Below are 21,570 nucleotides of genomic sequence, written 5' to 3'. Positions count from 1 at the left end.
TCATAGAATGGTTTGGTTTGGAAAGGACTTTAAGATCATTAAGTTCCAACCCCCTGCCATGGGCAGGAACACCTTGCACTAGACCATGTCACCCAAGGCTCTGTCCAGCCTGGCCCTGAACACTGCCACGGATTAAGTATTTACCACTTCTCTAGGCAACCTGTGCCAGCACCTCACCACCCTCACAGTAAAGAACTTCCTCCTTATATCTAACCTGAACTACCTCCATTTAAATTTAAACCCATCACCCCTTGTTCTATCACTACAGTCCCTGATGAAGACTACATATAGAATGTACCGCGAAGAACAGGTAAGAAGGTCCTTCTAGCCAACAGCCCTTTGAAAGCACTGATCCTTTTGCTCTGCCCATCCCTTTACTTTATAACAGCCACCTATAACCCCTGTGGAGTCCCACTGTGGTACCAGCCCACATCCACTTCTCAGGGGGTGCTTGAGGCCAGTGTGGCTCCAGGAGGCGATGGCTGTTGGGAGCCAGGCAGAGGGCCAGGCCAGGGTGTATCAGCTCACATTTGCGCCTGTCAGCATCACATGTGGAGCAGAGCCCCCACCCCTGCTCACCACAGAGACAGGATCACCAAGAGGTTTGGAAAGTAACAGTAAGCAAACAGCTCCAGAAAGCGAAAGGAAGCTATGGGAAGAGTTACAGTTTCCGACTGAGGAGGAAGGAGAACATTAAACAAGCAAAACCTCTGGGCAATTGTTGTCATTCCCTGCAAATCATTATCCTTTTCAAAGCAGAGAGGGAGGCAAACCCAGGGATAACAGCAGTACTGGGGCATCACAGTACACTTCTGTTTGGAACCTCCCAAGTTTGCACTGTTAAAGGGATTCAGCTTCTTGCCACCACTGCAGTGGGCATCAGCAAAGGGTATTTTTTATCATGCCTGCGTAAAACGTATCCACCAAAACAGGTTATCAGCAAAGCCTGCCAGAAGCAAAAATCAGAACTTGATTATTTCTTTGCTTTTCCTCAAAGTAAGCTCTCTTAAAAAAGCCACGAGGATTGAGGCCACTGTAGCACCAGTGAAACACAATCAAACAGGACAATTCAGTGGCACTGTCTCCCTTCATAAAGGTGGAAACAATGGTGGCTAAGACAAAACGCACAAACATGCTGGAACCCAAATTGACAGTCAGTCCCTACCACCCTGCCATATGATATACAGGACACATAGGAAGGCTATTTAAAAGTAACAACCTAAGAAAACATGTCACCATAGCAGCAACATGCCACCTGCAACAGGCAGCATCATGGTATTAACTTTCCTGCAAGCATCAGCAACACAATTCACTTTCCATTTGTCACTAATGCAAAGAAAACCCACACTAATTCACACACACATCCGGCATCCCACTTGAACCTTGTTCAAAGCTGGATCAGACCGAGTTCCATAGATGGGGAGACTCAACAGGGAAAGCACTGCTGGCAGCTCGGTGGGCTCCTGTGCAAGCAAGCACCTGAATGAACAAGGGCCAATCCTTGTACCAAGTTTCCTGCACTTTCAGGAGCAACATAAAGACCTGAGGAGGTGCAGGTCCCCTGGACGCAGGAGGCAAATGATGGTGTTTTACATCAACAGCCATTAAATCAATGGAATGAACTAGCATAGACTCAAGAAAACCTTTCTGTGTCATCAAGCAGCTTCTCCCCAGCCTCCTCATGCTGATCAGAACAGATCAGAACAGACATTCAGCATCAGCAAAACGCTTGTGCATCTCATCTCAGGGACAACAGCACCAAGCCAATAGTGTTATGACTCTCCAGAGGTACAGGTATCTTGCCCTGTGCTTCTTATTTGTAACATCCACTTTTTAGATTAACATTGTTATTGATTTTACCTGCTGTATCTACAAGAAGCAGATATGCACACTGAAAAGGTTCTGCTCCTCCCTATGAAATATCTCCCTGTAATCCTTTGATCTTCTCCCTCCTGTAACCACAGAGTTCACCTGCTGACTACACTATTCAGCAGAAACTCCCTGATAAGGCTTGTAAGAGCAGCTTACAATACTACTACCCAAGAGGAGCTCTCTTACAAAGATATCACACTGCTCCAAAGTCAGAATACAGCAAAAGCATGGAGATCCCCTTAATTCTCACCAGACACCAGTGATTCTGGGAGGAAGGAAAAGTTATACTTCATCTCTCAAACTGGACTGTCTGCTGATATTTAGGGACTTTAATTCTCAACAAAGTGAGCTCAGAATGAGAAGCCTGAAGAGCCTTCATTCTGAAGAAACATTATGACATGAAACTGACTGCTGAGACTGCCAAGACAGTTTGACATTTAGGATTAAAGTTTTAAACTTAAGATCTGCATTAGGATCCTACTGGACTCCTCGCAGCTGTCCACATAAAAATATCTGCCTTTACTTTTCTATAATTAGTTTCCTTTTCTTCCAAGACACAGATCTGAAGAGAGCTACTTTTCATCCCCGTGCCAAGGTTTGTAGTAACAGCTTGCCCTACTCTAAAGACCATCAGCAAACTGCAAATAACTGAACTTGCATCATCCTGTCTGGTGAGTGAATGAAATGGTGAGGTTATAGCATCTCATGACTATCCTGTACACAGCCAGCAGCCCAGCTACCCTGAATGGCAACTGAACTGGTAGCCAGTGTGGTCACAGCCCAGCCCGTAACTTGAACAGTCCTGAACAGTGCTAGAAGGGCGAGCATGTCTCTTCCGCTAACTCTCCTGGGGAATAAATGCAAACCCTCTAGAATTCTTCCAGAAAATTCACCGTAAGAAACTTCTCCTGCAATACTCCCTTCACAAGGGAGTAACTTCCATCTTCCTTGTCAACACTGTAGTAGAGGGCAGCATTTGACTGAAGCTACTAAGTGTGTTTCTAAGGATACCATGAACCCTACAGTGCCCATACTCCATCGATACCAAAGGATTCACGGACAGTGCGGTCCCACCCGACACAAGCCAGTCTAAGAGGGGCTGCCCAGATCCCCACTCTCCCACCCTGGTTTCCTCAGGGCTGGAACGCACAGCGTGCAATGGACCGGTTTTCACACTAGTGAGTTCTTTGCCGTTTTGGGGGGCACGGCTGATGCTTCAGCAGCCCATTTGCCACAGCCCCCTCCCCCACCAGCATGGTGCCTGGGGTACAGGGCCACAGGACATCGCGGGTACCCAGGCACCCGTCGCCTTGGGGCTCCACCAACCAGCCCTAACTAACAGCCCAACACTAACCCTAACCCTCGCACAAGGAAGGGCCGCTACCGCCTCGTCCCCCGGGCCGGGGGCAGCGCCCAGCCGAGCACTCACCACCGACCGCCGGTCTCGGCGGGGCGGCTCCCGGGTGGGTTCGGGCGATACCCCCCTGCTCCCGCCCCGCCTCGCCTAGCTTCGCCTCAGGGGACGCCGGACCCGCGGCCCTCAGCACGGCGGGGGACCCGCGGCCCTCAGCACGGCGGGGGACCCGCGGCCCGGCCCGAGGGGTGAAGGGGCCGCGGCCTAGGCCCCGCGGACCCCCTCCTCCCTCCGCCGCCCTGCCCCGTCCTGTCCCGCCCTTGGGCCGCTCCCGTTCCCCGTCCCCTCGCCCGAGGCCCGCCGGGGCAGCAGCGGGATCCGCCCGTCCCTCACTCACATCTGGTACTCGTCGATCGCCTCCACCAGCTGCCCCCAGGAGTCGAAGTCTGTGCCCTTCCTGAAGCTGGCGCCCCAGCGCTGCAGGAGGCTCCGGGTCGCCTCCGACATAGCCCCAGCACTAGGGCACCATGCTCACCCCGGGCCGGGGCACCGCGCCGGGCAGCCGCTCCCGCCAGCCCCGCGCCCGCCGCCGGCCCTGCCCAGCCGCCGCGACAACCAAACGCGGCGAGCGCCGCCCAGCGAGGGAGGCTGCGCCGGCCGCGCCCGCCCGCGCCATCGCTACCGAGGAACAGCGGCTTCCGCCTCGGTACGTGTCATGGCGGCTGTCACATGGCTCCTCCTCAGGGAGCCCGCCCTCAGCTGAGGCCCGGCGGCGGGGACAGGACGAGGATCGCCCCGCTCCTCCCGTGCGCTCGCCGCCGCTCCCGGCCGTGTCGCCGAGGGGGTTCTGCTCCCTTCTCCCCGGTAAGCAGCGCTGCAGGCAGGTCACCCATTCAGGAGTGTGTCGGTGTCGCTTCCGCCTCTGTCTGTGGTACTGAGGGGACCCTACCGGGGCTGCGGGGCCTGGCCGCGCCTCTGTCGGCTGTCGCTGGTCAGACCCCGCCGCGGGGCTGACGGTGGCGAACCGGGGGCACCCGGCTAGGAGGGGGGTAACCGGCGAGATCTATGTGGTCGGGCCGGGACGATGCCATCGGCTGTCCGCTGGCGCTGCCTGCGGCGGGTGCGTGACGCCGGGCAGGGCCGGAGGTGGCGGCGGGCCCGTAGCGGAGGTCTCGGTGCCTGCTCGGGGCTCGGGGGGCCGGGCGGGCTCGGTCAGTGTGTGCCGCTGACCCGCGGCGTGCGGTTGAGGCGGGTTGGACACGGAGGAGCTCCTGTCAGTGCGGCGGCACCGCTCCGCTCTGCAGGCCGCTGCGCAGGTGCGTGGGGATGTCGTGATGGGCGCCGGTACGATAAAGGAGTCACCTGCCGGGACAGGAACACCCGGCCGGTGGGAGGAGGTCGCTGCTTGGCTGGGTTTTGCCAGCAGAGCTACGAAACGTTTGGTAGCGATGGAGGAAGATTCGGGGAGGATCGTGAGGTGATGGAGGGAGCTCGGGGTCTCTGGTCCACGGTTCTGCTCAGAGGAGCATCACCTCTGAGGTCAGAGCCTTATCCCATGAGGTCTTCAAAGCCCTTGAGGGTGGAGAGACCACACCAGCTCTTTGGGCAGGTTGTTCTTTGGTTTCGCTGTCCTCACGGTGAAGTTTCTCTGACTATCCAGCACGGACCCTCAATTCCAACATCCTTCCGCCGTTGAAAGCTCATAGGAATGCTGATGTTGTGTGTTTGCTGACATCGAGGTGAAGGATAAACGATGGTGTGTTTTAGCTGTACTCTGTCAAACTTCTAGGTCTGTTACATGTATGTCAACACATTCATGTTTTCGGCAAGGGTTAGCGTGTAATTGCAGTTTCATCAATATCAATGGTGCCAATAAGGCTACTAATGGTATCAGTACGGCTACTGATAGATTGACCAGAAACAATAGAATGACCTCAGTGAATGGAAATTGCATGGGAAATATTCAGCCTTATGCAGGAGGCAACAAATGCGTGGGGGGTTTTGAGTAGGAAAGTGTGCAGTAATACAGAGTAAAGTAGATTCCAGCTTTTTGCCCAACTTAAAATAGTTGCCTCAGAAAGCAAAGAGGGAATTTCAAGGGAGTGACATTCTCGAACTAAGCACATGGCTGATGCAGACAAGGTGTATGGAAACTCAGTGTTTCAGATGGGAAAGATAAAGAAGTATAATTGCTCCTGTGTGATTATATACAACTTTGCAAATGAATTTCTTTTATTACTCTTTACATTTGGAATATATTTCTGTGAGCCGAGGAGCATGGCATATTACATATCATTACAGCATCTCAGCTGTTCTTGTTCATTTCTATCCGCTCTTTAGATTTGGCATCAAACAACACAACAGAACGAAAATGACCCACTGGTTTCACCGCAACCCTTTGAAGGCTACAGCTCCTGTTTCATTTAATTTTTATGGGGTAGCCACCACTCCAGCTGCAGCAAAGGTTTGCAAGTAAGTGTGCTTGTGGTTAACTTCACGCTGTCTCTCACAGTTCGGGGGGCATTCTTAAATGTAATGGTTACTCTTCAGTTTTTGTTCTGAAGATGACGAGAAATGTGTAGGCTGGGAGACGAGTGTTTGGTTACAAAGAATGAATTATCCGGTTTTCAAGTCTCTGAGTGTGTGGCAAGGCCTATTATAATAATGCGGAGGCGAAAGAGTGAACATTTCATTGTCTTTCTGATGACTGTGCATTCTTCTGCAAAACATTACTTAAAGTCATTTCTATAAGTGAATAAGGCATGACTGTTCTATTGTAGATAGGAATAGAATGAAAAGAGATCTCATCTTATGTGGTAGATCTGTGCTTATCTCTTCAGATGGTCATCCCGTTCTAGTGCTTGTTACTTCCCTTCCCCTGCACCCAAGATCTCAGTAGATAAAGGCATAGTTATTTTACTTTAGATTAATAATAAGTACTGATTATCCATTGCTGTCTGTCCAAAAAGGTGGTGATATACGTGGGTGGGTACATTCTTAATAGAACATTTTGGGGTAGAATGTCTTAGAGATCTTTGTATTGTGTTTCTTCCCCTCCATATAGTGATCTGAGATTATCTCGATCCCGACTGTTGGAGCTGTTCACAGACTCAAGTTGTAATCCAGAGATGATGAAGAATGCAACTGACCTGTACTTTTCACTCTTGCAAGGTAGGAACATTAATTAGCAATACTGCTAATACATCAAGAGGTGTAGAATTTGAACTTAATGACATTTCTGAGAATGTGTATTGTGCTAATCTTCCATAAAGAAGCTTTGCACTTCTCAGGAAAGAGAGTATCTTCATGGGTCATAAGCTTGATACCAGTCGTGGGTACTTTCTGTGAGTTCCAGTGTTCTTTGTGACCCTGCCAGTACTAAGTGTTGGCAGTTCTGTCTTCTTGTTTTTAACCTCTTTGTGCTTCCTGATGGAGGAGAAAATGTTCAGGAGTCAGTCTTTGATGTAAACTTCACTCTTTGATGTAAACTTCTGGTTTGTCTGATGCTACATAATAGACTTGTTGTGAGCTTCTGCTGCTGCTTATCTTAGGTGTATATATACGTGCTCATTAGAACAGTATCTACAGTATCAGTAGATGGTCACCTATGATGATGCATTCCCTTGAGACCTTCCTCCTGCCAGTATTTTGATAACTCTCTCTTAGCAGTCAGGTGCTCAGGCAAGATTTTTAGGACTGAGTTGTCAGGAATCAGCTGATTCATGGAAACTGTGATCCTTCCGTCTGTGGGAAGTGAAGCAGCTCATGTTGGTTTAGTTCCCTCAGCCACTGGGATGATGTAAACCAGTGTGACACAAAGGTAAAATAGCAGTCCGTGTTGCTGGAGAGAACATTTGGATAGTTTCTTTAGGAAAGCATCACTCTTGATCATTAAAACTTGCTGCATGTGAAAGGAGCAAGTATTTTCTGAGTTTATAAATGGGTCAGCACCTACAGCTATAGGTCAAATAGCTGCTGTTGCAAGTCTTGAGTTCTTGAGCTCTGTAAGACCTGATCAGACCAAGGCCAGACTTACTCTTCCCTGAAAAATTCCTTGGGCCTGCATGTGTTAGGATTTGAACATCTCATAGCATAAGCTTCAGTCCACTGACTGCTGCTTTCTGGGCTGCTGGATGTAAAGGACCAATTACCTGTATCCCTGGAGAAAAAAAGGATAATGAGTAGGTGAGTAAGTCATAAGCCCTTTTCCTGTTGACCAGGCAGCTCTTCCTGGAATTTCCCAATAGCCACTACGGTAGCAGGGAATCACTCACTCACCTTGAGCAGTCTCAGCCATCCTGTACCTGGGTCAGCCCAACTCCCAACTAGTTACCATAGAGGACAATGCAGACACCTGTAAGGTTTGCCTTGAGCAATCAGGACTCACAGGGTTGAGTTGGAGACCTGCTGGGCAAGGGGTTTCTTGCAGCTAGTTAGGGTTTTTTGCACATCTTGTTCTGAAGATACTGAGGAATAAAAGCCTCGGGAAGTAACAGGTTTTTGAGCAGTACAGCAAGAAACATTGTTTTACCTTTATCTGTGTTCTCATTGATCCCTATTCCTGTATTACTTGTTTCTGTTTCTTACTTTGACATTGCCTGTTGGTACATTTTTTTAATCCTACAGGTTTTATCTTTTCACTGGATGACTCTTCCCAAGAATGCAAGTTGAGATATATTCAGAACTTCAAGTGGACAGACACACTGCAGGGACAAGTTCCAAGGTACATACACTGTTATGATTACAGGGTATGCATCTGTTTTCTTTTTGTCTATTATGTGTATGCACATGTGTGAAGGAAGACTTAAAAGTGTAGCAAAATGTCGAAGTGTAGCAAAGTAGTTTCCAGAACCTTGTTGCTGTGTGATTTTGATAGTTGCTGTACTGTATTAGGTGCTCTGAAACATGTGCTGCCTTTATGTAAAGGTGTGATCATAGAATCATAGAACTGGATTGGGTTGGAAGGGACCGTAAGATCACATGGTTCCAACCCTTCTAGTGGATGCTTTCCACTAGACCAGGTTGCTCCAAACCCCATCCAGCCTGGCCTTGAACACTGCCAGGGATGGGGCAGCCACAGCTTCTCTGGGTACCTTGTGCCAGTGCCTTGCCACCCTCAGAGGGAAGAATTTCTTCTTTAGATTTAACTTAAATGTCCCCTGTTTAAGTTTAAACCCATTACCCATTGGCCTGATTACTACAGTCCCTGATGAAGCACTCTCCAGCATCCTTGTAGGCTCCAAATGCATGATAATAATAAAATATTTTGGTGATAAGTGATTGTGATAGAAGGGTCTGTTGTGTCTCAGTTGATCTACAAACTATATCTGCAGTTAGCTAGAGCAGTACAAAAAACAACCTTAAGAGTATTAGCGAATTGTATATGATAACACAGATTACTACAGTTTAAAACTTCCATTTGGCACTATTGCCTGACCATTATCTGCTGAGTTTTTTTGAAGTACATTGCTGAAGATCTCATTTTGTTCTTGTCCTCTGAAGCTCGTAGTACATGTGCTCCTGGTACAAACAAACGGAGCTTCTGTTTTAAGTAGGGATACAGATCTATAGCCTCCTGGATGATTCAGTTCACCCTTACTATTGTAGGCAAGTGTGTTGTATAACCACACTTACAAATTTGTCAAGCTTTATCTAGAATAAATGCTCAACTTCCTTGAAGCTTTTATTCCCTTTGGAAGACAATCTGTTGATTAGGGCTCTCTCCTGATTTTCTCATCGCCATAAGCACTTGTCCTTTTGCCAGCATGATTCTTCCCACTCCCACACCTTTCTTTTTAAAGTTTACTAGTTCCTAAGCTATGCTGAGCTTGTGATTGGAAGTTCACTCTTTCCACAGACCATGTTTTTAGCTTCTGAAACTCCCTGCTATTTGCACATGCTGTTCGACTGCAGTTACATAAATACTTGCAATAACATTCATTCGAGGGAGACGTAATACACTCTGAGTTATTAACTCAGGAGGTACAAGTTTAAAGGAGACATTCCAGAGCAAGGCTTTCCACAAAATGTGCAATTTAAGGAAAAAAATCATGGAAAAATGTCAGCCACACCCAAAGCTAAACAACTCTCAAGTTACTGTTTTAAAGTAAAAGTTCACAAATGGGAAGGGGAGGCATCTGAATGTGGGAGATTGAGCTCTTAAAGGGAATAACTAAAAACTGAAGTCCCTTTTAGGCAGTTCAGCAAGTGGGAAACCGTTGACTTCTTAACTGAAAAGTGTTTTATGGAGAGAAACATTGATTTATGTTTGTGTGACCTATTAGCAGAGAGAACTTGTCAGAACAAAATGGAAAGCATTTAATTGTTTGGGGGGTGTTGTCTGTCTGTAGTGCCCAGCAGGATGCAGTGTTTGAACTGGTTTCCATGGGATTTAATGTGGCTCTGTGGTACACAAAATATGCATCAAGACTCGCTGGAAAAGAAGAGTAAGTGTTTTTCTTTTCTTAGTAATTCCATTGCAGCAATATTCCACCCCAAAAATTAGCAGGTTCTGAGTTTTGACTGCTATAGTACAAGTCTGTCTGAGACAGTAGGAGTTCAAGGAGGCAGCTGGACTTAATTCATGTGCTGTAATGTCCAAGTGCACTTCTGTCCCTCCTTGCATCCATAACAAAGTGATTGTGGTATAGAGAAAGTGTCAGTTCTGAATAAACCCTTCATCCGTCCTGCTCTAAGTGTCCAGATACAAAATAAGGATTCTCAGAATGGCAGCTCTGCTGACTTTTAGCCCTACAGAGTTCTAAAGCTTTTGCCTTTTAACACTTGAGGGTACCTTTAACTTGCAAGTCATTAGAAGGTCTTATGTTTCTTTTTTCAAGTGAATTCTATTTGATTATTTAACGATTGGATACTGTAAAAAAGCCTTCTTTACCATGAGGGTAGTGCAGCAGCAGCACAGGTTACTTGGAGAGTCGGTGGGCTCTCCATTCGTGAAGGATTCATCTAGACAAAGCCATAACTGACCTGATCTACTGTTGTCTGTAGTTCTCCAAAAGTGGGAGGTGGGACTAAATGACTCCTAGAGGTCCTTTCTAAACAAGATTTCATCCGTTTATTCTATATTCTTAGTATAACAGAAGATGAAGCAAAAGATGTTCACAGAAGCCTGAAGATAGCAGCTGGGATCTTTAAACACTTGAAGGTAGAAAAACTGTCTTTGCTGCCTGTTCTGTAAGTTGTTTCCAAGTACTTGACTTTGTCTTAGACAAGCATTTGCTCTTCTGGCAAGGTTACAGAATAAACAAATACCTCAGACTATCTGAATGATGCAAGAAAAAAAAGGCATGCTATGCAACCCCTCAATCCTTGCTACTCTTTCCTAATGGCAGTGGAAGAGTAATGCCCAATAGCACATGCACAGTGCAGCCATCTGTCTTTGGACCTTCACTCAGTGTCGCATCCATGCAGGAATAAGGGACTTGCTTTGCATTGGCAGCTGTGGTATTAAGCCCAAACTAACTTTGGGACTTGCTTTGTCCTTAGGAAAGTCACATTCCAAAACTGATTACACCTGTAGAAAAGGGAAGAGATTTAGAAGCTCGACTTATTGACTCGTACATCATCCAGTGTCAAGCTGAAGCTCAAGAAGGTATCTTCAAATCTGCATTTGTTGCGTTGGGAAATGACAGTCTTTATGGGTTACTCTGGTGTCTCATGAAGTCTGCTTGGCAGCAATGCCTGGTTTTAATTCTCCTGAAGTACTGTGGTTTAGTGGGGCGGGTTGCTTTTAAAGAAACTTCAGTTACAATTATAGGAGGAAACTGCCAAAAATCAGTCTGATATTACACATGTAACCAGTTTGGAAGAACTTGTGTGTGACATTCCTTCCCTCTTCATTTTTCCTTTCCTGCAGTTTCTTCACCACCGTGCTTGCCTAACATAAATTCCTAGTCCCTTTAAAAAAATACTTGCAGCTTGTTTACTATCCAGTCTTCAGATTAACTTTCCTCCAGCTTTTCTATGCATTTGGAAACATCCTATCCAAGAAACAATCTGTCTTTATTCTGCAGTTTGCTTGACTGCACAGTACTTGTTCTCTGCTCATGCAGGGGGTTTAAAACACTGAACACCTGTGACATCTTCAGTTAAACTTTAATACTGTGCTGTGAAACTTCTTTTTTCAGTGACAATTGCTCGGGCTATTGAGCTGAAACATAATCCAGGACTAATAGCTGCTCTTGCTTATGAAACAGCTAACTTCTACCAAAAAGCTGGTGAGTATCTTGTTTTGTATCCTTAGTGACCTGGTTTATGCGTTCTTGCCAGCAGACATACTTTACCCGCCCATCAGTTGTGATACAAACACTGTTTCTCAGTGGACATGCTTTGTGTATTTAGCTTCTATTTAGCCCATTTAAGGCTTCAGTTATCAGTGTAACAAATACATCTTGATAAGGCCTTTTGGTTTTGGAGGAATCCTTTTCTGTAGCCAATGGTAGGAAAAGTTAGTGAGGGGAAACAGAAGACAGAGTAATGTGTTGAGGATATATAATAGCTGCAAACAAGTGGCTTGATGTAAATGGAGTGTGTTCCAGCTACCTTTGGGCAGCACGATGATCCAGACTGTAAACTGTATGTAAAGCAGGTTAATGATATATATATATAATATATTCCAGATGAGTGAGCTGATCTGTGACTTTACTGAGGCAAGTAGGAACAATGCAGAAATATGGGAGTCAATATGAGAGATGGAATATTGTAGCATATGTAGGCTTTTATAAGTCACTACTTGAACTTAAACTAGGAACAAGCTTTGAAATGCTGCCTAAAAGTACTTAGGAGAATTAGCATTCCAAACTTACTGAATGGCAGTTTCAGGGATTCCAGGGACAATTGCATGATAGCTCAATAAACTGCATGCTTTTGGTTTTTCTTATAGTTTCTCTGTGTTTTTGCAGAAGTAATTTATGTCACTTGGTGCTGGCTACTTGCCGAGTTAAAGAATTATGGTCTTTGGGGGGGTGTGTGATTTTTCTTTTTGGAAATGTCTTAAATAATAACTTGACCTATGTGTTATAGATCAAACATTATCCAGTTTGGATGCTACCTATGCAGGAAAATGGAGGAAGTACTTAAACTTGAAGAACAGTTTCTATATGGCCTATGTAAGTACTTTGCTGACAGCTGTCACAGCTTTTAATGTTGTCCTAAGGACTGGATAGGGAATGGGGGCTTAAGTGTTGCCTTGACTTTCTTTCCATGCTATGAAGGGAGATGGGGCAGTGTTGATGGTGTTTGAAGTGGTTTGTGGAACCAAGTGAAGTTACTGCAATGTGAATTAATTGTGATCCCATATTGTAAAGTGAAGCAGTTCAGGTTGAGTGTAATACTGCTGTTCCATTGTCTGTGTCACAGTCTAACTGATCATCTTTTTGAATGCCCTGAATGAAACCGCATTAGGCAATGTTAGGTGCCATTCCAAGTGTTGTCCCTTTGAGAGTGACTGATCTCTTAGCAAGTGCACTGCCTCTCTTGGGATCATCAGCTGCTCAGTTTGTTGTTTATTTCTTGTTGCCTGCCACAACCTGTAACCGGCTCTTTCACACTGTAATAAAGGCCCAAACTAAGCTGTTAACACAGTTGTCTTTCTCTTACATAGCTGAACTGTAGCTCAAAGCTGCTTGCCTTACTAGCAAGTTTGAGAGGTGAGGGAGGCTCAGAACTGTGGTACTTTTCTATTCTTTTTAATTTGTAATATGGGCAATGGTAGATTTAGGTACCACTTGCAATACTGTGAGAACAGAGTAATTAAAGGAAGGAATGCAAGGAGGCATTAGTTCCTGGGATTGTTCCTTTACCTGTGGTATTTAGTATTTAAATTCAACAATTCCTGATGATGGAAAAGAGGCAGTTCAGTTCTCACTGGAATACAGTACTATATTCAAGTGTAAGTGTAAGGGAATGGGACTTTTGGGGCTGGAAAAGTTATTTGGACTATGGCAAAATATCTCAAGCAGCAGAATGCTTCATTGCTTCTGGATCAGTGATATTTGTTGCAGGTTTGATTTTTGACTGTTCAGATTGTTTTTAGTCTTTGCTTTGTAAATTTGACTGGGGTTCATCCTCTTTCTATGATGGGGCTTGATAGAACCATAGAATCAACTAGGTTGGAAATACCTTTAAGATCATCAAGTCCAACCATTATACCAGGATTATGGTGCACATTGATACAATAAGAAAGGTTTGAACTAGACTGTATACTAGTGCTTTTGGTAAAACAGGTCAAAGACTCTCATCTAGACTTGACACAGCATGCTCCATACCTACCTCGTGGTGTTTATGTTGAATGCATTGTTCAGTGAATGAATGCTGCTTTGACTTGCAATCCTGAATTGTCAGCTATCTGCAAGGAATGGCAGCTTCAAAGAGCTGCAACTCTGAAGTAAAGAAGAGCACAGGTGAATCGGTGCAGGAAGTGCCCTGTGGTGCTGGTAATGATTTTGTCCTCTCCCATTAGGCTTATTGTTACCATGGTCAAACTCTACTGGCGAGTGATAAATGCGGGGAAGCAATCAGATCTCTGCAGGAATCAGAGAAATGTAAGTGTGATTGAGACTGATTATAGGGTCTAATGATGACATGCCTGGTTTATTTTGCTCTATCGTGTTTATTTTGGTCTCCTATAAACTTAAGGTTTTTATCTGTCACCTGATGAAAATCCAGCACAATTTTGAATGGAGACAGTGTATTATTTCCTGTGTATTACCAAAGACTGTCCTTCATAACAGTGCTCCAGAAAATACCATCTTCACTTCTCAGCCTGTTAGAGACTGGCTTTGAGCTGTCCGCAGTGCAGCGTGAGAATCACTTGTCTGGTATTGATGGATGTTAAGTTACTGCAGCCTTTTCTGGTGTGGAGGTTGCTCTGTCTTACATTAAATAGTAAATCTAGATCATGATTGTTTGGTTTTAAACAGGTTTCAGTAACTTACTTCCTTTCTATTTCTTTGAAAGGCAGATTAAGGGAAGTTAGCAGTAGCTCAGTGTCTCTTCAAAGCTATTGCTACCCCAGCAGCCTGCACTGCATAACTTTACCACGTTGCATAAAAATGCTCAAATCATTCACATGAGAAACCTTTAATATTAATTTCAAAAATAAATAAGAATTTATGAGAAGCAGTTAAGTTGGATTACTTGCAGTAAACCAAATATCATGGTTTTTACTGTGCCTGTTCTTCACAGAAGAGTGTTTCCTTGCCCACTCCATATTGGGTGCAGTTTATTTTGGGGCATCACCTGTGTGTGGACACTTTCATTCCGTCTCTTTTCCCTCCCATGTGGCACAGTTCCTTGGGCTTATTGTTGCATTTTGCCTCGTGTGGAAGAACGCTTTCCTGCATCTTCCTACTCAAAAAGCTATCTCTTGTTTTCTCCTGTTCCTGGTCACTTTTTGGGTGCAGTAGATCTTGGCTGAAAGTGCTGCCTTTGAGCTAGTTTATTTTCGTTTCTAAGAAGCAAGAAGCCTAAATGGATTCTGGTAGCTCCTAAAACTGAAGCACCCTGATTTAATAGAGTTGTGTAAATGACTTTTATTACATTTCTTTCTTGCAAAGTTTTTGCCAAGGCTGAAGCATTGTGCAAAGAATATGGAGAAACCAAAGGGCCTGGGACTACTGCCAAACCTTCTGGACATCTCTTCTTTAGGAAGTTGGGAAGTTTGATTAAGAACACACTAGAAAAATGCCAGAGAGAGAATGGTTTCATGTAAGTAATTTATGGTTTGGTGCAGTGCTCTGTATGACCTGTTATTACCTCATTTGCCTTTATTTCAAGATAGGATGGTAAATTTTACTCTCCAGTTCTTACATTCCTTTGGGGCATGGCATGTAACTTAAAGCAGATTTGCTATGGGTCTGTGCTGTCACCTTCTGTGTTCTGTGCCAGTTCAGCAGGGCAGGTTGGATTGACATGGAGAGGTTAAGTGGTTTTCTTCCTTCATTCCTCAGCCGCTTTGTTTCATTTCCTTCTACACCAGAGAGAGTCCTGCAGAGGTTGTTGTGTTGCTCTAACATTCTCTTCCCAGCTGCTGGGACCTAGTAGGCAAAAGAGGACAGAAGGGAAATGGAGAAGAGACTTAGCTGCTTCTGCTTTGCTACAGGGAAGCAAGTACATGCTTTCAGTGAAGAGCATGCTTTAGGGTGCTAGGAGCTTTACTAGGCTAAGTATAATTAATATTATGAATAGGGCTTTCTGTTACTTAATACCCCTTCCAAGAAGAGTTTGGAAGCAGTTTAAAATAGCAAGATTAGCTTGGCTTTAGAATTCTTTTGCTCATTTCTTTCTCCCTTCCCCTCCTCTTGTGAATTAGGATTCCATAATAGTTTTGTTATTTCCCTTGTTATGGTATTTAAAGACCTGCATAATAGGGAAATTGACTAAACAAAAGTAGTTGTTAAGTACATGAAGCTGAATTTTATACCCTCATTCAGGCTGCTTCTTGTACCAAGTCTTTGTGGGTGTTGCAGTGGTGTTGCTATTATGCACTGTGGCGCATTAAGGCTGATTGAAGAAAAGAACCATCCTCTTCGTCTTCCTTGGGAAGTATTTTAAATCCTCCTTTTAACATTCAGCTGGGCAGAGTGCTGGGACATCAGGCCTAGGTTGTGCTTTGCCTCAAAAGATTGGACCAGATGATCCTTGAGGTCCCTTCCAACCTGGTGTTATATGACTATGTTTTCTTAAGGTCCTTTGGAACAAAAGGTGTTTTTCTCATCAAAATGCTGGGAATAATGGTTACCAAGTAGCGAAAAAACCCACGTGGTTATGAGGGGATTAACAATACCAAGAAGGAACTGCCTTTGTTCTTCTGAACCTCACTGACAGAATGCATGTTGGACAGTACCTTAAGAAAGAAAGAGAGCAGCAGTGATGGTCACTGAAAAAACCCAGATTGTTCTTCTTTAGAATTGCAAACAAGGCTTGCAGAGATGGTGCACTGTGTTATAACTATATTGCTGTGTTCTGTGACAGCTATTTTCAGAAGGTGCCAGCAGAGGCTCCCCAGCTGGAACTGAAAGCAAACTATGGCTTAGTAGAGCCTGTTCCTTTTGAATTCCCTGCCTTGAACGCACACTGGACTCCTGAAACACTCGCGGCATTTGATCTCACCAAGAGGCCAAAGGATGACGCTGTAAGATAATCCCACATGCTGTTTTCTTGTTACCTTTATTCTGTGTCTAATACAGAGTTACTGGTTTGCTTTTCTGCAACATTCCCCAGCTAAGGGTATAGACACAAGGTAATCACCTGAGCTCACGTTTTCACTGTGTCAGGAGACAAGTCAGTTAACTTCTGCCACACTGTCAGCATCTGGAAACGAGGAGTCATTGTTTTCTAAGTCCTGAATAGGAGGAAATTCTTAAAGGTGTGTAAGATGCTGGAATGTTACAGGAGTGAGTGCTATAGGAGGTTCTGTTTTAGAAAAGGATTCATTTAAGGATGCTGAAATAGAGAATATGTGTCTTTTTCAAGGCTTGCTCAAAGCCTTCAGCCTCGAAAACAGAGGCAGCTATTAAATTAGAATATGTAAAGTTAGCTGTGCATAAATAGTGTGCAGGCACAGTGGTTTGTACTTGTGGTATTTAGGGCTTTTTCTTCTTGTTTGCAGGCTAAACCAAAACCAGATGAAGAAGTAAAACCTCTGAAGGAACCAGATATAAAGCCTCAAAAAGACAGTGGATGCCAGATTTCTTAAGTGCCATAAGTGCTATGAATTCACTTTGAAGCTGTATTAATGGGACTCTGGGGCTTTAGTTCTGATCTCCCTTTTTCTGATCCTTCTTTTTTAATTTAGAAGACTAATTTAATTTACTTTTGTTAGTGTGCATCTATCTTGCTTGAGAATGTGGTGGATTTCTAGGGGTTTATTTATATCTGACATATTTTTGGGTTTAGTGGGATACCATAGAACGAATGGGCTTAAATGTTCCTATTGTGCCTCTAGAGAGTTTCTTTTTGTGGGTTTAGTTTCTACCCGCAAATAGCAAAGGAAGTATCATGATTGTAACACTTGAGGATGTTTCCATTAAATTATATGCTATATAATGTCAAATTGTGCAAACAAAAGTTTGCATGAACAGTTCTATTTGCCCAGGTTTTGCCATTCAAGCTCATTACCCTGTTGTGTTCAGATTCATCTAATTGGAGTGAGGGAAGAAAATCTGGGTTTGGTTTGTAACACCCCTGTGGTATTTCACAGGACTTAGAAAGCCTTAAGTTCTGTGTAAGTGGAGCACAATTTATATTCTTCTGAAATGATTAGTATCTGTTCTTTCCTCTACAGATTAGGGTTCTTGTATCAGAATTTGTAGTAAGGTACTTTAGCTTGTCTGTCCTTAAGTTAAAATCCTTTAATATCAAAGTGTATATGAAAGTGATGCAGCAAGTAATATGAATGTGCTTAAAAGCAAAGCTCAGTCAAGACTAAGAAAGAAAGTGTTTCTTAGAACTTGCTTCTTTCATTTCTGCCTTCTGTGGAAAATACAATAACATTCTTTAGTGCTGAGCACTGCAAAACACCCGTGTCAACAAAACCACAGCTTTCTGATGTGCTGCAAACACAAAAGATTGATGCATGCATTGAAGTGAGACCTTGCAGTCTCTGGGTAGCAGTCACTGCACTTCACTTTACCTGAGAAAGAAACTGTACAGCCTGCAAATGCTCCTGTTTCAACAAAACATGATGGCATATGCACTTGCCATGAACTATACTGTAAACACATTCCTCTCTTGGTGCTGTTTGGATTGGTTCATCTTCCACTGTGGTGTCATTCTGTTTGAAATCCTTCATAGGATTTAAGAGTAAGTTAGCTTAGCAGCCAGGATTGTAGCTCCTTGAAGGCCCATGGAACAAAAGCTTTTGAGGAGGTTAATAGGAAACTCAAAACTCTTCCTGAGATACTGGACCAAACTGCAGAATTTGTTGCTGCAAAAGGCACAGATGCTTAGTGCTGCCTGGCGTAGGTGAACCAAATGCAGAACTTATTGTGTCCAGTGATGGATTTTTCTTCCAGCCAGTTTTGCACACAAAATAAGCGTAAAATCAGCTGAATTCCTTTGGAAGAGGTTTCTGTTCTGCAAGGGCTTGGGTGGGCAGAAGATGATGAGTATCAAGAATAATTTGTATCTAAAATTCCTCTATTTCCTGTGATGCCACACAGGGGCCTGGAATACGGTTTATGAAGACTTACTCATTTCTGTTCATAACTTTAGTCTTCTGGCATTGTTAAGAGACCAGTTTAGGTTTTGCCCGAGTGGAAAGTGGAGCTACTTTGCTTATAGAGATTTCTGTTCTGAAAACATTTAAAGCTGTAGTCATCACCATATGCTTAGCCTGCCCCCTTTAAGGCTCAAGATACAGTTAACTCAGTTTCATAATCATGATTTTATTGATGATCACTGTTTTTCAGATGCTTGTGCATGTTAATGTGTACATGTCTAAACCTAATTAACTTCCTCTATGCAGACTAAGATGCCAGTTTCCCTCCTCCCCTCATTTTCCCTCCCATCTGCTACATGTGTAGGTCCTGCGACTCATTTCCAATGAGGCTTTTGCCCATGGGTATAATTCAATATATGAATATCTTAAAACAAAATGAACTGATCATGTCTAAATCATTCCCAAACAACTTAGGAAAGGTTAGTTTTATGGACTTGTAGGTCTTTGGACTCTTTTGAACCAAGTGGTTTGTTTGAATCAAGTTCATTGTAAATAGTTTGAGGCATAACCAAGTGGATTATGTCAGATTATGGCATTACTTAAGCCTAGCTGTGTAACCTCTTATGCCGTAGCTGTTTCAGTAAATATGATGTAGTAGTTTAAAAATAGACTAATGGAACAAACTAACTCCCTTGACATGTGTTGCTTTTCAAGGCAAACTTTGTTTGCTTGTAGTTAAAGTCCTATAGCAAACATTGGATAGTTTTGTCCCAAAATAAGAAACTGGAGACAGTTTAGTTTGCAAAGTGTAGAGAGCTGTGTGTCAATGAGCAGTTTTCTCTTTGGGTTTTGTTGGTTAGTGGCAAGAGTAATTGTAAATACTATGTAGATTAACTGCCCAATATATTTAGGAATATGGGTGAATAGACTGGGAGTTCCAGCTAATCTGGAAACGTAACAGCCATATTCCTTCTCTTATGATTTCCTTTAGTAATCTTTAAAAATTAGGTATTTTGAATGGTGACTTTTTTAATACCCTAATGCTGCAAGAGTCTGGTTTTGTGGCCTCTGTCTGGTTTTAGAGGTTCTCATGGCTAAACCTGCAAATCTTGTTGGTATAAATAGTCCTTAAAAGATTTGTGTCCAGTCTGAACTAGGACAAAACTGCAGCTAAATAAATTATGGAGTGCTGGGCCCTCTATTTTGTGCTTTAAAAAATGCAGTGATTGCCTTTTAATCTGCTATAAAACAAACCATTGAGGTCTTTGTAAGTTTTCTATTCAAATACCTTTCTCCATGTATTTAAATATACTTCCTCCTTGTTTCGTGTTCCTGGTTTACAGTAGTTAATCTCCATCCAGCATGTGACACTCCAACAATGGAGGGACTAAATTTGCCCCTTGGATGCTGATGTTTGCCTCCCACTGGATTCAGTAGAGGAGTTTTTGCCTGTCAGCCTAAGGATGATGTTTGGTCACTTCAGTGTTCAGCATGGATATGTGGTGTGTCTGTAATGGTGGTGGTGGTTCATACTATAAGCAAGAAAGCAGATCCCTGTATCTGTGTAGAATATAGACAACTTTGCACTTTAGAGAGTTCTGGTCTTGCAGTTTTGGAACGATACAATGTGGTTGTAAATAGTCCTTCCTGTCATTTTGATTTTGTTGCACTGATTTCAGTACTGTGCTATTGGTAAGACTTTTTATGGGAAACATTAGTAAAAAGTACTGTTAATTGTCTGTGTATAGAACAAACTCATGAAGCAGATCTTTACCTTCAGTATTGGGGGAACATGAGAGGAGGCTGTAGTTCATCTGCCTTCCATGTCAATGCACGGAAATGACAAGTTTTCTGTCTCTGGGGTGATAGATTTCATCCCATCTCTGTGTCTAAACTGTTTCAGCATTAACACAAATCTGCTCATGCTTATTAATTATCTCTAAAAAAGAAGTAATCTGCCTCTAAAGATCATTGCCAAATCGTCATAGCAGCATGAGCTGCTTTGGGGTCACTTCTTTCTTTTTCCTTCTGACTGGCCCAGTTGAGTGAGGAATAAAGCACAGCGAATGTTACTGGCATGGAAGAGCCCCTGCAGTAGGTACCTGTCTCCAGGTTCTGAGTGCAGTATAAAGAAAAGCTTTTCCACAATGACCTCTGCTTTCACTCAGATCTTTCCCTGCTGGTGATGCTCTCAGTTTCAACAATGTCTCATGGTAACTAAGGGGACCCTTGATGTAGGAAGGCCTGCCTCCTTTGGTGCCTTCATGGATTACAACCTTGAAGCCATCCTGTGCTCCCAATAATCAGACTTCACTGGCATCAGCTTCAAGATTGACCACACAGCCTTATTTTGTGCAGACAGTCACCATGCAATCTTAAGCTTCATAGTTTGCAGATTTGTGTTTAACCACGAGTTTCAGAATACCACTTAAAATAAACAATCTCAATGTATCGGGTTTAGTTTCGTCATTTAAAATTTAATGTAAAAGGGTTTATCTTGAATGTTACTTTGTCCAATTTAATGCAGATTTAATGATTATAGAGTACTTTATCCTTGCAGTATGCCAAAGGAGAACTTAAATGAGGAAGATATGTAAATTGAGTGCGTATGGAAGTAGTAGCTACAACGAAGCACTTCAAGTCATGGAGCAGAAAGAGAAAAGATGGAATTTCCAAACTTCTGGTTTTTAAAAGTACTTAGGTATGATTTCCTATGTCTGTACAAACTCCTAGTGTTTCCAAAGCTCTGTGACACTGAGACTGTATACTCTCTGAAGGGGTTATCTGGGGAAGTTACTTGCTGGTCACTTCTCTACATTGCCAGCAGGTGGGAACATAGGATTTGTGGGAAACATCTTTTTCCATATTCAGATGCTTGGTTGGCTTGTTCCGTTTGTAATGTAAATACACAATGTCTTTTAGCCTCTCAAACTTTAGCACAGTTTCTAGCAGAAATAAATAGTCTCTGTTGGACTCTGATGACTGTTTCTGAAATAAATCTTCCCTCAACAAGGTCCACTGAAAAAAGTTATGGAGGAGGTGTTTTATCCGTGCAGGCTGTGACTTCAGTAGAAGCATCTGTAACTGATTCTGTGATTATCTGTAACTTTTCCTCCTTCCTAGTGATTTAAAGGATTTCAATTTATACGTAGACCTCAGAGAACAA

At 43.6% G+C, this 21,570-nt stretch overlaps 2 protein-coding genes across 6 annotated transcripts in view; one reads left to right on the top strand and one right to left on the bottom strand.

Moving 5' to 3' along the window:
* The window catches only part of AIDA (axin interactor, dorsalization associated), a 29,824-nt gene extending 25,958 nt beyond the window's left edge, over positions 1-3,866 (bottom strand). For 2 of the 3 annotated variants that reach the window (XM_061364995.1, XM_061365001.1), the window contains exon 1: positions 3,624-3,865. In XM_061364995.1, coding sequence (XP_061220979.1) covers positions 3,624-3,733 — 110 coding nt within the window. In that variant the 5' untranslated portion in view covers positions 3,734-3,865. Of the gene's footprint in view, positions 1-3,623 lie in introns of all 3 variants that reach the window. The other variant, XM_061365011.1, reaches the window with a different exon arrangement.
* Positions 3,867-3,938: 72 nt separating this feature from the next.
* On the top strand, positions 3,939-17,311 carry BROX (BRO1 domain and CAAX motif containing). Of its 3 annotated transcripts, none has more exons than XM_061364962.1 (13): positions 3,939-4,090; positions 5,567-5,698; positions 6,291-6,397; positions 7,853-7,949; positions 9,577-9,672; positions 10,316-10,388; positions 10,730-10,835; positions 11,371-11,460; positions 12,266-12,351; positions 13,704-13,785; positions 14,800-14,950; positions 16,217-16,376; positions 16,854-17,311. In XM_061364962.1, exons 2-13 carry the CDS (start codon positions 5,598-5,600, stop codon positions 16,938-16,940), a joined length of 1,236 nt encoding a protein of 411 aa, XP_061220946.1. In that variant the 5' UTR covers positions 3,939-4,090; positions 5,567-5,597; the 3' UTR covers positions 16,941-17,311. The 3 variants fall into 3 exon arrangements, with proteins under 3 accessions (XP_061220946.1, XP_061220965.1, XP_061220955.1); XM_061364981.1 differs by lacking the exon at positions 3,939-4,090 and adding an exon at positions 4,339-4,401; XM_061364971.1 differs by lacking the exon at positions 3,939-4,090 and adding an exon at positions 4,441-4,542.
* The last annotated feature ends 4,259 nt before the right edge of the window (positions 17,312-21,570 follow it).

Source organism: Neopsephotus bourkii, unplaced genomic scaffold, assembly GCF_033783945.1.
Source record: "Neopsephotus bourkii isolate Nb327-2 ecotype Australia unplaced genomic scaffold, CSIRO-AGI_Nbou_v1 NB_114, whole genome shotgun sequence".
NCBI lineage: Eukaryota > Metazoa > Chordata > Aves > Psittaciformes > Psittacidae > Neopsephotus > Neopsephotus bourkii.
Note: the sequence above shows the minus strand (reverse complement) of the source record. Positions and strands in the feature narration are given on the sequence as shown.

Bases quoted from the DNA above. Each gene is read 5' to 3' on its own strand.
- BROX (XM_061364962.1), top strand. From the start codon at position 5,598: ATGACCCACTGGTTTCACCGCAACCCTTTGAAGGCTACAGCTCCTGTT. The intron at 9,673-10,315 runs GTAAGTGTTTTT...CTATATTCTTAG, and splicing joins AGACTCGCTGGAAAAGAAGA to TATAACAGAAGATGAAGCAA. The intron at 12,352-13,703 runs GTAAGTACTTTG...CTCTCCCATTAG, and splicing joins ACAGTTTCTATATGGCCTAT to GCTTATTGTTACCATGGTCA.